Here is a 15,199-nt window from a genome sequence, read left to right as displayed (position 1 = left end):
CTATATATTATGTTTAGGATTTAGAGGTAGCCATTGCTTGTGGCCACTTCCAAGTTTGTGCAACTTGATGTAAGAGACCCATTTGCAGTTTTTGCCTCTTAAAATATTGGTCAAGTGCATGCCACAGTGCGGCACTACAAGACAAAAGGACAAAGGATAGCTAAGGAAGCGTTTCTTGCTTACTGAAGTTCAGAAAAAGACAAGACAATATATAATAACTGTTCTACTTCAAAGATATGGTTTGCAATGAAAAAATAAATAGGTAACTAACTGACAATGGACTTGCTGTATAGGATTCAGGTTGGGAACGCTATGACATGGAAACACTGCTCATAACCCTGTGGTTCTTTTCCAAGTTGTGCGATATGACTTATGACTCTCGCATATGCATTCTTATATCAGCTCCACTCCATCACTCACAGTGTTAAATAATGATAGGGAGCACAGAGGTATAGGGGATATGGCAACATTGTGCAACATTTTTCACTGAAAGTGTGAATATTTTTAAGCACGTATAGAATTCCAAAACAAAAAACAAAATTGAAAGGAAACGAAAAAGGGTAACAAGGTTTTATTATATTGTATAATAGAAAAATTGCAGATTTTTTTTGGTTACAGCGAGGAAATTCATCTATCATTGGCATTACATTGGCCTCTGGCGGTGCTATAATTCATTTGGGTTCATGATCAAAAGCCGAATTGAGCAAGAATAACCATTAAGCCATCTTTTTTAAAACTAAAAAAGTACTCGAAGCATGTCCATAAAACTTAATACAGTTTTTTTCATAAACATCCAAAAATTAGATTAAACAAGAGCAACTATATCAAAGGTTCCAAGGTTTTGCTGATTATGAGTCTAATATGTCGACATTGTGTCCCTATAGATGACCCTTTTGTTAATCATTACTCAGTGTAGTGCGCTACGCGCTATATATTCTGCTTCTTACATCTGCTCACTCACTTAAGAGTAATTTACATAATCTTTTACGGATCTAAAATTTTTAAGATACATACACAAATATGTAATATTAAAATAAAATTCTTGAGGCAATATGTAGGTCCATCCTTGATCCTTAAACTTTAAATTCATAATTAAAATAACGAGTGAAAACAATAACTCGATCATGTCATGTATGGTTGTGGTTTGTAGTAAGTTGGTGTAACCTTGTCTTGTTTAAGAACATGAATTATCTTAATAAGTGAAAGAATTTATCTCTCTCTCTCATACAATTTACATCGAAGGTGCAATTATTTAGGCCTTCCAAATTCTAATAAAAGTCTACCTCAAATCTTGAAAACATTAGTCATTGAGGCTAAAAGTGAGATAATAAGTTATTCGCAACTTGATATATTAACACTCAAATAAGTTAAGCTCACTAACTAAAAAGTTTAGTTTGAACTAAAAAAATTATTTGTAAGGGTGTCAAATTTGAGTTTTGATATATTGAATTTATTATTAGTTAGTAGTATACACATATACTTACACAGACATATATGTTACAATTCATTTCAATTTATATGCGAATGCACATGCAAACGCGTGACAAGTTTTTAATTTAATAACTACTCAATAATATTAGGAATGGTATTCAAAATTTAATGTAGTTTTTTTTCAGATTTTTGGCATGTAAAAAGCATACGAAATCCGGACTAATTCAAGTCAAGTTGAATAAACTCATCTCGTAATACTTATTTTTTATTTATAAAATTTAAATTTTAAAACTTTATTTAAGGTAAATAAAGTTCATACAATAATATTGGACCAAAAGTTCACAATGAATGTAACTAAAATAGTAATAGAAAAGAGATAATAACTTTATGTAAATAATAATGACAATAATAAAGACAACTATAATGGTAAAGGTAACAATAAATAAGTATCTATAAAGTTAAAATAATTTAGTAATTTATATATTATTTTTCGAAGAAAGCTCTCTTAACTCTTGCTCATAAATTATCACACAATTTTTTTAAGTCAGGATTTTTTTTAATTGTTTCTCTACTTAACATGAAAAACTTTTATCGCTTTAAGAAGCATTGAATCTAATTTTGAAGCGAAACCCAATTCCTCAGTTCACCTCTTGTTTTGCCCACAGTATCAGTACTGTGTAAGCTTCACCTCAAAGCTTGCCTAGATTCTTTCACCATCATCGAGCATTGTCCTGAAAAGAAGAAACAAAACTCTCTGGAAGCTTCTAGATAACCCTAGCGAGACTGTTTCCTTCGAAGTGAGAGACACAATCTGAATCTCAATCTGCAACGAAGTTCCAATGGCATTTTGGTGGCCCTTAATCGTTCTAGCGATCGCTTTTGCCATCTGCAAGTTCCTTCTCATTCTCATTCCTCCCAAGGTTCCTTCCATCGATGTTGACGCTTCCGATGGTACTCTCTTTCACTCACTCTCTACCGCACGTAAATTTATTGCCGCACTGAAAATGTGACGCCGATTTTTTATAATCACAGTGTTGGACGTTGGAAACCAAGAGCAGGAGAATAGCTTCATATATGTTAGTGCTATGCATTTGCTATTTAGATTTTTTAATTTGCTGTGTAGTGACGTGTTTTTTTCGGTTTTCTGCTTTCGCCTGCGTTTTACGTGAACGGTGGTGTGATTTGCTTTTCTATTTGAAACGCAAAATTGGAATTCAGTTTAACTGCAAATGCATGTGATGCCGAATCGATGTACTGTAAGAATTAACTTCCTAAGTGAACGTTATGACTTTAGAGTTACTGATTTGTAATTTTATTTTTCTCCTTTTTAGGACAATATGGCTGATTCTGTTTCATTGATGAATGATTCGTATTCAGGTGCCTCCAAGGGGAACGGCGCAGCAATCAAGCAAGAAAGTTCAGTGTTATGAGCCTGCTACCATGAAATATTTGGGATATGTTCCTGCATTGACGCCGGATGAGGTCTGTGAGCCTATGTTTCCAAGGGAACTAAATGTTATGATGCATACTTTTAGTATCTAGTTCCCTAAGCTAGCTAGCAAACAACTGTTAGTTTAAGATGCACACTGTGTATTTGACTTTTTTTCCGGGGAGGTTTTTTGTGTGGAAGTTTGATGTTTAGGAATAAGAAACTTGGAAATTTCCATGCCTAAAGAAAAATACCAGAAACAAAAAAAGATGACATTTACAAGGGCATCGTTGGTGATAAACTAATCACATCAGAAATGTGCTCGTTGTGCTGAAGACAAGTTGACATATCTTTAGCTTCTAGCTAAACCTGTATGCTAATGTTGCTAATGTTTCATATTTTGCATTTAGCATACTTGTCTATATTGAAATGCAAATTCAAATGGATTCTATTTAAGCTATATGTTTATTGATCTTAAATATGGAAATTCCACTTCCCTAATCTTGATGACCTTTTGGTTTTCATCCATGTATTATTTTCTTGCATGTGAAGGTGTACTTTTTACCTGTCTCCTGTTTCACCGATTGGTTAATGGTCCTCATGGCACTTCAAATGATCCACGTAGAGGAGAAAGTGACAGTTATGGGTGGATGTAAGCTAGCCAAGCCAAACGTCCTGGTATTTTTCCTTAGGCATGGAAATTTCCAAGTTTCCTATTCCTAAATATCAAACTTCCTAAACACAAAATACCCTTATGCTCAGGCTTAGCTTGTTATGAAACTGATTTCCTTTTCTTGGCTCAACCCTAGCTCTTGAGTCGCTTCAGCTTGATCCCATAAATATATTTTTTTTCTGTTTGCCTTATTTGAAGTTTGATAATATAACACACACACACAATTTAGTCAGAATTGCATTAGACGATCTTTTGAGTTTATGCTACTTTCCAATTCCGTGCACATAAAAGATCATTTTCTGCCGGGTTGCATGAGATCAGTGGCAAAACTTGTAAAAATACTGGAATTAGTGATTTTCCTGAGTTGGCCACCTGTGAGGGGTTAAGCTTGGGGATTGGTAACTTAAGTGAATGGTTTTTAAGCTAATTTGAGCTCATTGTCCGCTCTCTCTAATCTAAGCTCTGTCAATCTGTGTTCATCATCATCTCTCACACTTGCAGTCCTAGCTTTTATTTTTCATTGGTGATCTATTGAAATTTTGAGATTGTGACTTGTGCGTGGTTCTCGCATTTTCTGTGTCAAACTTCAAGTTCAAGAGCCATCTACTGTTTTGCTACCCCACTTTCTTTTTTCTGTTCCTCTGTTTTGTTCTGCACTTTACCACTATGTTCCTTCTTTTTTTTTTTTTTTTTTTGTGGTTTCCTATGTGTTGTCAACATATATATTTTATGTTGTAGTTGTTAGTTTATACATTTAGATTAAGTTGTGACTTGTAAGTGGCATGTGATTGTTGAAATAAATCAGTATGATGAAATAGCTTGAGTGAAAAGCCACTCAACATATATATGTGTGTGTGTATTAATTTTGTATATAAGGTAGAATCTTATCACTAGTAGCACTCATAAACCCTAAACCCTAAAGCCAAAAAGTAGAATACTGATGCGCAAAAGCAAGTAATTGCAAAGTGTTCATAAAATATTGGTTGCTAGTTTGACTAAATTTGTAAGTGGAAGTATTCCTAGAATAAACTAGAACTATGTTGCGTGTATGGACAGGTAAGGGAGCAAGTGGAGAAAGTACGGAAGGCTCAAAAGATGTGGGCAAAGACCAGCTTCAGGCAAAGACGCCAGTTTTTACGTATACTTTTGAAGTATATAATTAAACATCAAGCACTTATATGCGAGTAAGAGCACTTATTCTCCAAGGTCACAGGAGGAAGATTTAAGTGTTAGGTGTTAATATTTTATTTTTAACTTGCATAATGTTGCTCTTGTGATATCCTGGGAAGCATGCAATCATCTTTTGTTTTTAGTTGTCATATTGTTTTATTCAATTGTCTGAAATTTAAACATCAAGCACTTGTGCGAGTAAGAGCACTTCTTCTCCAAGGTTATAGGAGGAAGATTTAAGTATTAGGTGTTAGTATTTTATTTTTAACTTACATATGGTTGCTCGTGATACCCTAGGAAGCATGAAACCATCTGTTATTTTTAGTTATCATATTGTTTTATTCCTTAGGATGGAATATATGTGTGTTTTGTGCATAAAATATAAACAACTTTTTTGAGTATATACTGATATGTGTGCTTATCAGAATATCTTCGCGTGATACTGGAAAGACAATGGTAGATGCCTCATTAGGAGAAATAATGACAACATGTGAGAAGATCAATTGGCTACTGTCAGAGGGTGAGCATTGGCTAAAGCCTGAGTACCGGTACCTGCCTTAATCTCTTTTTTTTTTCCCATTTAGAGCTAAAACACTTGTTCTATACATATCTTCTGTCTTGTAAGTGGGTTTAGTATAACCCCTTCCTTCCTATACCCTACAATTGACACTTCTTCTTTGCTCAAAGGGCTGTGATAGATTACCTCTGTTTTTTTTAACATTTTTAATGTAAGATTTTTTAGTTTTATAGACTGAAATTGTAAAGATTTATAAATTTTGCATATATTTCACAGAGAAATTATTTTAGAAAAAGAAGCTTGCCTTTTCAATGTACTTAAATGACATTTTTATGGTAAAATTGCAAGTTATCTAAATGCACTTTTATGACCACTTTTTTGTTTTGTTATAAATCAAAAATTTATAGATCCTCTGGAAGATCAATGTTCCATAAGAGAGCCAGAGTAGAATTTCATCCCCTTGGTGTTATTGGTGCCATTGTGTCGTGGAACTATCCTTTCCACAATATTTTTAACCCTATGCTGGCAGCAGTTTTTTCTGGAAATGGCATTGTGATTAAGGTATAAAGTGACATAAAATCTGCCATGTGCCTATCTAAAATTGTTCATCTCATGAATGTATCACACCTTTTTAAGAATAGAGATTGTTGACTATTATGCATGGGGATTATATTATATTCCAGGAGAACCATGTATTAAAAATAGGCTTAAATATATTTAGTTTTTGTAAATATGGTTATATTGTTTTTGGTCTTCTAAAAATCTTTTTTGCTGGTTTTGGTCCTTACTAATTTAAAGAATTTTGGAAATGGTTCCTATGAATCCTATCCCACTTAGTAGTGATGTGACATAGATCTAGCAATACCTCATCAATATCCATTCTGAAGTGGCATGTATAGATACTTGTCACGTTATCAATATAAGGACCATTTAAAAAATAAAATAAAATTATGAGGATCACAATCAACAAAATAATATAGAAGACAAAAATATAAAATTTAGCCATATATACTAAGACTAAAAGCATATTCCATCCTATTAAAATTGAGACTCTGCAAGGTGTAATACCTGCACTTACTAGTTACTATAAAATTTACATTTTCCAATTTGACAGAAATCCATGTGATCCTGATTGCAGATATCGGAATATGCAAGTTGGTCTGGGTGCTTTTACTTCCGAATCATTCAATCAGCCCTTGCTGCCATAGGAGCTCCTGAGGACCTTGTTGAGGTGATAACAGGGTATAGCCTTATTTTGTATCCTTTCTTTTTTCCTTCTGTTCCTCTGTCACATATGCATCTATGGCCTTAATTGGACTTTTCTTACTAGGTTTGCTGAAACAGGAGAAGCACTGGTATCTTCTGTTGATAAAGTCATTTTTGTAGGATCCCCTGGGGTTGGTAAGATGGTATGGTTCCTTTGACCTATCAAATTGGCCCATCCTATCCTCTCATCTCAGAATTGTGTTATACAATAACAATGTTTCTGGATGTGTTATGCATGGTAGATGCTTAATAAAGAAATTCCGTATTGTACAATATTTAACTAAGTAGTATTTGGATATGCTTAAGCTTTGCTTCGTTGTGTACCCACAGAAAAAAGGTAGCATAAAAAGTTGCTCTAGACCTCTAGTTTGGAGTTATGCCTCATAAGAGGAATGATTGTATCCACTTTTCAGTGTAATAAAAAGTCTTAGCACTCTGATGATATGCTGCATTCTTTACAGATAATGAGAAATGCTGCTGACACACTTATACCAGTTACCCTTGAACTTGGTGGAAAAGATGCATTTATAGTTTGCGAAGATGTAGATGTGGACCATGTATGTTTCCCTTCCAACATTTTCTGATTTACAAAGGCATGGGTGTATTATTGTTGACCATTTGGCTGGGAAATGTTAACCTTACAACTTAATGACCTACTGATTTGTTAGTGCTATAGTTTTAAGTAACGCGAACTGATCTGCTGAATATAGGTTGCTCAAATTGCTGTCAGGGCTGTTCTTCAGTCAAGTGGGCAGAACTGTGCTGGTGCTGAACGATTTTATGTCCACAGGAACATTTATTCAGTCTTTGTCAGTAAAGTTACCAAGATTATAAAATCTGTTACAGCTGTAAGTTTCTTCTTTTTTTAATGACATTTCATTGGCTACATCTGTTCTAGTGTGTGTGAAAGTCTGTGAGATGTTCATATGAATCATGATATGTTGATTTGTCCTCTATTTTTGTTGAACTTCTGGTTGCCTTTTTTTTCCCCCTTGAGAAAGCATTAGTTATATAAAGCTTTTCAGAGTTAATTTATTTGCATCAACTAATACAACTGGCATTATATCTTATCTGTCTTGACACACAGATTCACTTGCGTTTCTGTATCTTTAAAACTGATAGGATATATGAACATGTCTTATCATATATTAGAATATCTTAGATTATCTTCTTGGATTTGTTTCCTTATTTCCTCATTTTCTCTTAGAACTGGTTACCATATTTCCAAATCTTAGGAATTGTTTCCTCAATTTGTTAGGATTATGATTAGTATAAACGAATGCTAGTGCTATAGGTGTTATGAATATATCAAAGCATCAATACATCGTAATACACTCAGTTAGTACCAATTAGTATTTCATTTTCTTTTATCTCTCGTCTTCTATGCATAAAACCCCATAATTCTAACAGAATCTATTTAAATTGATCTGTAAGTTGCAGGTCAAATGGAAAATTGATAGAATTTGCTCAATTTAGCTTGTTGAAATTAGCAAATTACTTATGGCATGCTTCAATTTTGTTAGGAAATGACAGTTTTTGTTAAAAATTAAAGCACAGAAAATCTGGATTCATGATTCATTTGGACAGGTGAAAGGGTAAAAGGGTCAGGAACTTACATAAATCCCATGCATTGCATTAACATTGAAGATTGGGAACTGCTATAATATCAAGAACTTTTATTGGAGGACAGGAATCTGCCTCAGAACTATCTAGTATTAAGAAGTCCATATTTTTTTAAGCCTTTCAGTTAATGATTTCTTGCAGGGGCCCCCGCTTGCTGGAAAGTATGATATGGGAGCTTTATGTATGCATGAGCATTCTGAAAACCTTGAGAGCATTATAAATGATGCTTTAGACAAAGGAGCTGAAATTGTTGCACGTGGAAGTTTTGGACATATAGGTGAAGATGCAGTTGATCAGTATTTTCCCCCTACGGTGATTGTGAATGTCAATCACTCAATGAGATTGATGCAAGAGGAGGTAGAAAAACTTGCTATTTTATCAGCTGTGCACATTGACAGTGTGTGTGTGTGTGTATTTTTATTTTTATTTTTTCATTTGGTGTTGTTAAGTGTTTCACTGATCAGCCATGTTGTTCATACCTATGTAACCAAAAAATTTCTGTTCATATTTTGGCTAGAAATTTGGATAACTCTACCATATTGTGTATGTACTGCAACTATGCATTTATATTCAATAATATCTTTCTATCTTTTATGCTTCAAAATCTGCTTAATAAATTCATCCGTTTATTTTGATAACTTCTAGGCATTTGGACCAATCATGCCAATAATGAAATTTAGCTCTGATGAAGAGGCTGTCAGGCTTGCAAATGACTCAAAATATGGGCTTGGCTCTGCTGTTTTCTCAGGCAGCCAGAGCCGTGCTAGAGAGATAGCTTCCAAGATACATTGTGGGGTTGTCGCAGTTAATGATTTTGCAGCAACATACATGTGTCAGGTAAATTTATTTACTATTTTTACCCCTCTCAAACCAGGAGGGTGGGCGTTCATCTGAAATGGACCTAATAGAAGTGATATGATCTATGCTATTGATCACATATAGACTTCTGAAATATTATTAGGTGCACCTGAGTACTGGCTTTCTCATTAGAAAGTTGGTCGGCAAAATGGCTATGGAACAAACTAGCAGCTTATGCATGAGAGAACACAATTTCTTTACTGTTTGTAAATTACTTTAACATCTACATTGCCATAAAATATTTATTTTGGAAAGAATTTCTAAGTGACGTCTAATTGCCAATCAGAAAAAGATATGAATGTTTTGTGCAAGAATTGAATTATTTCATCTATGTTTTTTTGCCTTATAATTATGCAGTTCTTTTTGCCAAATTGCCTGGATATGTTCCTAATTAAACCTAGGTTACCTACCTCATTAGTTTTAATTTCCACTGAAGTAACGTTGCATTCTGATTTTCCAGTCCCTGCCATTTGGGGGCGTGAAACACAGTGGATTTGGACGATTTGGTGGTGTTGAAGGCTTGCGAGCATGTTGCCTTGTAAAATCTGTGGTTGAAGATAGATGGTGGCCATTCATCAAAACAAAGATACCGAAGCATATTCAGGTCAGTCTGGAAATAATTAATATTATTTTATTCCACTACAAGTGGAAATATACTGAGATGGGCTATTTCTCTGCTCTAGTATCCTGTCGCAGAAAATGGATTCGAGTTTCAGGAGTCGCTTGTTGAAGCACTATACGGGCTCAGCATATGGGACCGTTTGCAAGCATTGGTTAACGTTCTGAAAATGCTTACTGAGCATAACGCTACCAGTCGCAGCAGAAAGAAGCAACTTGACTAATCATGTCAGGGAGGGTAACATGCCAAATAGTTCCTATTCATATCATCATATTCAAATAATTGACGGCTTTCGGTTTGTCATTTATCTCCAACTTAATTTGTGGTAGCCGTTATTCCTGCCGCTTTTGCAGCGATAATTCAAGGACGATCCTGGGATACTTGTCTGCTGAAGGTTCATTCGAATTTTATATCATTTTTGTTAATGAAATTAAAGCAAGAAAACCCTCAAGATTAACTACTATCATGGCAGATTCCTTTTTTGAAACAAAATTGCATATATATGGTTAAATTACCCGTTTTCATTCCGTGGGAGCTCAAAAACGCGCCCCCTCCACCCATGTAATTTGGCTCAAAAACGCTTTGGGCTTGTCTGGTTCCTTTGTTTTAAAACTATTTTTACAAAATTTTAAGAACTGTTTTTGACGTTAAAAAGAAGGAAAAAATTGGTTTGAGGACATGAATTTGAAACAGTTATTGTTTCATCCAAGCACTAGGTCGAAATGTAGCAGAAAGAGTGCTCTTGGTGTAGAATGTCACCGGATGAAAGAATAGTGCGGTCCCTGGATTCAGCTGCATCGAGAAAAATGAAGGACTGCAGTTAGTGTGGAAGAATTTGAGGGGGATTATAAGTGGTTGTGATTTAGAATTTTATTATAAAATTATTATTAAGGAAATGTTACCAAAAAACATTATTATTTAGGAAATGAAATGACTTATTTATCGCATTGCACCGGGAAAACAAATATAGAAACTGAATTCTGAAATTTATTTCCAAAATTCCAATCAAAATCTTTTACCAAATTTTTTATTATTATTATTTGTTCATTGTTGAAAATTTAGCTGATCTATTTGTGCAATTATTTTTCAACTAGATCATTATTTTAGTTTGATCATTTTTTACTTTAAGCCAACAACTTTATGAGAAACGTGTCTTTCAGCTATACTTTACCTCCTTTCAATTTTATTTCTCCTAGGAAAATCTTGATTTCGAGTATATTTCTTTATTTTATAACGTTTGGAAAAATGTTTACAGACTAAACATATGAGAAAATATGTGGTTAGTGTGCAAAAGCAAAGAGGTAAATGTCAACTTCATAATAGGGAATAAACTGATTTTGAGTCAAATTATAAAGGATAGAGTTTCAAATTTTATGGCTCCAAGCGTCTTTTAGCCTAAATAAAAGTTGAAAAGTGTCAAATTTTAAAATACCGAGAAGTGAAATAATTTTAACTCGAATTATTCAGAAGACAATTATTCTTTACCCTAATATTGAATTTATGATCGGTTACATTACTATCATGCCACAAAAGCAAGAACAGTGTATCTTCAGAATCAAAACTTAGTAACGCCAGTCAAACTCTTTCAGAGACAATCGCCTTTGGACATTTTATTTTTTTGTCATTTAGTGTCTCTTGCCTTTGGTTTAAGTTAAAAATGTGTTAACCAACTAAATTTACATTACCAAGGTTTAATTTAGATCATCTTCTTAATAATTAGTACTTATAAGAATTCTGTTATCATATCTCATTTAAGATTTTTTTATATAAATATTATCATTATAAATTTAATTAATAGATAACAATTTGTTTTATATAAATTTTTTTAAATAGAGTGGCAATATACTCACCAAAGTTGAAACATATAAGTTGTACTGGGAAAGGAATCAACTCGGTTCCACCATCAGCAAAAAGAAACCGAATACCTACTCGGCATACTAGGCCGGTACCCCTCGTCAGGATTAAAAGGTAAATAATCCAATTAAAGATAATCAAAAATACTATGGGCCTCAAATATAAAAATTGACTCAGGCCCATTAGTCCAATAGAATGTCTATAAAAAGAAGATAAGAAATACAGGTAAGTGGTTGACTTCTGATCATTAAATAACATTTATTGCTCAGAACCGAATCCTGACTTTATCATCGGAGTGCCTTTTGCAGGTATTCTCCCTATCAGCAAATCAGCAGAAGGATGCCTGATCAAAGGTTTGAAGACAGTTGTTTCTCTAGGAAGGAACATTTTGGCGCCCACCGTGGGGCCCGATCAACTTCATCACTCAGGATTAAGCATGGTAATGACGAGAAGCCAGCAAGAAGGGACTTCTAGGCAACAAATGGAGGGCGTCACGCCAGAGGAACTAGTACTGGAAGTAGTGATACAGGGAGGAACGGAAGAAAGCATCCTAGCTGTACTGAGGCAGCTAAGGGCAGAAATGGTGGAGATGAAGAAGAATCGCAAAAGAGATGCGCTGGAACTCTCAGCCCTACGAAGGGAAAATGTCGGCCTAAGGGAGGAAATAAGGACACACGTCCCCTCCCTTACTACCCCCGTCGTCCAAGATCAAGGAGAATCATCAGCGCTGCAAGAAAAATCAAGACAGATATATCAATCGGTAACCGAAAATGACCGAGACGAACTTGTGAACCGGAGCCTGTTCATTCATCGCATTCTAGAAGCCAAGCTACCTGATAATTGGAGAGGGTTGGTAATAGACAAATACGATGGCACATCCGACCCTGGAGAACATGTGGACATCTTTACAACGCAGGTCGGTCTGTACACAGAAAGCGACGCCTTATGGTGCAAAATCTTTCCTACTTCACTTCGAGGACCTGCACTTAGTTGGTTCACCCGACTCCCCCCCCTCTCCGTGGACTCGTTCGCAACTCTCACAAGACGTTTCAACTTGCAGTTCGCCACAAGCCGGCCCTATCCACTAACATCCTTGGCCCTAGTCAATATTCGCCAAGAGAAAGGAGAATCACTTAGAGCGTTCATGGAACGCTTTGGCAAAGTGACTCTTTCAATTCATAATTTGGAACCAGCAGTGGCTATGCACCCCCTAACAACAGCGTTGAAACCGGGACCCTTCGTTAATAGCCTCTGCAAAAAAACCCCGATCGACCTAGATGAGTTAAGGAGCCGGGCTGCGAAATATATGCAAATGGAAGAATTATCCGAATACCGGAGCCAGGTACGGATGGAACAAGGACCTAACTCAAAAAATGAAGAAAGAATGGAAACCTTTAAAACAAGGCGGGGGAACGACAGAGGAAAGGAACTTGAGCGACCACCTCGAGGACCGAAGTATCCCTCCTACACGACGCTCAACTCTAATCAGTCCAGAATACTTGATCAAGTGTTGGTCACAGAAATATTGAGAATGCCTAGACGCGCTAACACTCCTCCTCGGGCAGATAAAAGCAAGTCTTGCCGGTACCATCAGAACAGGGGTCACACTACCGAGGAGTGTACGGCGCTAAGAGACAAAATTGAAGAATTGATTAAAGGTGGACACCTGAAAATTTTTGTACAGACAGATCCCACAAGGCAATACAACAAAGGAAGAGACCGCTACCCCGATTCACCAAAGAGATTCGACGACAAATAATTTGAACGGCACAGGAGCAGGTCCAGGGAGCCCCCACCTAGAAGATATGAACAAGATAAATATCCGAAGACGGTCATTAACACCATAGCCGGAGGGTTCGCTGGTGGAGGACCTACCCATTCGGCTAGAAAGAGGCATCTTCGGAATGTCCGTTCTGTGAATAATGTTTCATTGGGTAGCAAGATTCGGATCCCGCCTATTACGTTCACTGACGAAAAATTTCAGGGAGTTGATCCGGTACAGGATGATCCCATGGTAATTAGTGTAGACATTCTTAACTGCACTGTCCGAAAAACGCTAATAGACCAAGGGAGCTCGGCTGATATCCTATACTGGAATACATTCAAGCAATTAGGCATCTCAGAACAAGAACTCAAGGAATATCATGAGCCGTTGGTCGGTTTTTCCGGGGAACGAGTAGAGACCAAGGGGTGTATCGACTTGTATACGTCCTTTGGATCAGAGTACGAGGGCAAACGCATAAGAGTCACTTATCTTGTAGTACATGCGAACACATCTTATAATATACTACTCGGTAGATCGTCCCTGAACAAATTGAAGGCCATAGTTTCCACTCCGCACTTGGCTATGAAATTTCTGTCTAAAAGAGGCCGAATTGTTACCGTCCATACCGATCAAAAAACAGCCAGGGAATGTTACTTCGCAAGTTTACGCCTTAAACCCTTTCAGGGGAATACCCGGGATGTCAATATTGTATCCCCTCGGTTGGAAGAAGAGTTGGATGTTGAACTCGATCCTAGAGTGGATGAGGAATATCGAGTCGAGCCCAATGAAAACAAACAATCTTTCCAACTAGGAACAAGGCCAGAACAAGTTGCGTATTTAGGGATCGGTTTGAACGAACAAGAGAAAGCCGTTCTCCAAAAGAGGAGCCAAGTCGGTAGCTCAAAAGAGGAGAAAAATTGGTGGTGATAGAGCAAAGGCGGTAAGAGAAGAAACCAGCAAACTAATACAGGCTGGCTTCATCCGAGAGGTCAGGTATTCAACATGGTTAGCCAACATTGTCATGGTCAAAAAAGCCAATGGCAAGTGGCGAATGTGCACGGACCTCAATAAAGCATGCCCAAAGGATGCATACCCCCTACCAAACATTGACACCTTGGTTGATGGTGCTTCCGGTCACAAAATGCTGAGCTTTTTGGATGCTTATTCTGGGTACAATCAAATACGAATGTACCCCCCGGATGAGGAAAAAACAGCATTCATCACAAATTCTGCAAATTTCTGTTATCGGGTGATGCCGTTCGGGTTGAAGAATGCAGGAGCAACATACTAGCGACTTATGAACAAAATTTTTGAAAAACAAGTGGGTAAATGCATGGAGGTGTATGTAGACGACATGGTAATTAAATCCCTTGCATTAAAGCAACATCTTGACCACTTAGAGGAGGTATTCGGAGAAGCCAGAAAACATGGTATGAGGTTCAATCCTGAAAAATGTACATTTGGTGTAGCTGGCGGTAAATTCCTGGGCTTCATGTTGTCCAAAAGGGGGATTGAGGCAAATCCCGACAAATGTAAAGCCATCATCGACATGGCCAGCCCTCGCAATGTCAAGGACGTGCAACGACTGACCGGGCGGATTGCAGCCCTGGCTAGATTCTTGCCAATAATGGCAGAAAGGTCTCGGCCTTTCATTGAATTATTGAAGAAATCGCAAAAATTTGCGTAGTCCAATGAATGTGAGGACGCCTTTGTACAATACAAGCATATGCTGGTAGCACCACCTGCGTTGATTAAACCAATACCGAATCTGGAAATGATTGTTTATTTGTCCGTGTCCGATCACGCCGTCAGTTCGGTTTTACTTCAAGAAACACCTGAAACCGAACCCCGTATATTTCGTTAGCAGGACACTTCAGGGTCCTGAATCTCGGTACCAGTTAGTAGAGAAAGTGGTACTTGCCTTAGTCCACACAGCTCGTCGGTTAAGACACTACTTCCAGAGCCATTGAATGATAGTCCGTACAGATTGTCCG

General features: G+C 36.7%; 1 protein-coding gene across 4 annotated transcripts; it reads left to right on the top strand.

Annotated features, from left to right (window-relative positions):
- Positions 1–2,066: 2,066 nt before the first annotated feature.
- LOC113852645 (aldehyde dehydrogenase 22A1) lies at positions 2,067–10,004 on the top strand. Of its 4 annotated transcripts, XM_027482971.1 has the most exons (15): positions 2,067–2,382; positions 2,464–2,507; positions 2,809–2,913; positions 4,590–4,717; positions 5,129–5,251; positions 5,628–5,781; positions 6,359–6,462; positions 6,551–6,629; positions 6,948–7,043; positions 7,197–7,334; positions 8,251–8,466; positions 8,755–8,946; positions 9,428–9,571; positions 9,651–9,823; positions 9,940–10,004. In XM_027482971.1, the coding sequence occupies exons 1-14, from the start codon at positions 2,271–2,273 to the stop codon at positions 9,807–9,809; spliced, it is 1,794 nt and encodes a 597-aa protein (XP_027338772.1). In that variant the 5' UTR covers positions 2,067–2,270; the 3' UTR covers positions 9,810–9,823; positions 9,940–10,004. The 4 variants fall into 4 exon arrangements, with proteins under 4 accessions (XP_027338772.1, XP_027338773.1, XP_027338771.1 ...); XM_027482972.1 differs by having other exon boundaries at positions 2,820–2,913; positions 9,651–9,957; XM_027482970.1 differs by having other exon boundaries at positions 9,651–9,957.
- Positions 10,005–15,199: the final 5,195 nt, after the last annotated feature.

The sequence above is a fragment of the Abrus precatorius genome, unplaced genomic scaffold, assembly GCF_003935025.1.
Source record: "Abrus precatorius isolate BTA unplaced genomic scaffold, Abrus_2018 Scaffold10, whole genome shotgun sequence".
Classification (NCBI taxonomy): Eukaryota; Viridiplantae; Streptophyta; class Magnoliopsida; order Fabales; family Fabaceae; genus Abrus; species Abrus precatorius.
The sequence above is the reverse complement of the archived record's forward strand: the minus strand, read 5'-3'. Positions and strand labels throughout refer to the sequence as shown.

Coding starts and splice junctions, on each gene's coding strand:
- LOC113852645 (XM_027482971.1), top strand. CDS start 2,271: ATGGCATTTTGGTGGCCCTTAATCGTTCTAGCGATCGCTTTTGCCATC. Junction 4,718..5,128: donor CATCAAGCACTTATATGCGA/GTAAGAGCACTT, acceptor TGTGCTTATCAG/AATATCTTCGCGTGATACTG. Junction 8,467..8,754: donor TGAGATTGATGCAAGAGGAG/GTAGAAAAACTT, acceptor GATAACTTCTAG/GCATTTGGACCAATCATGCC.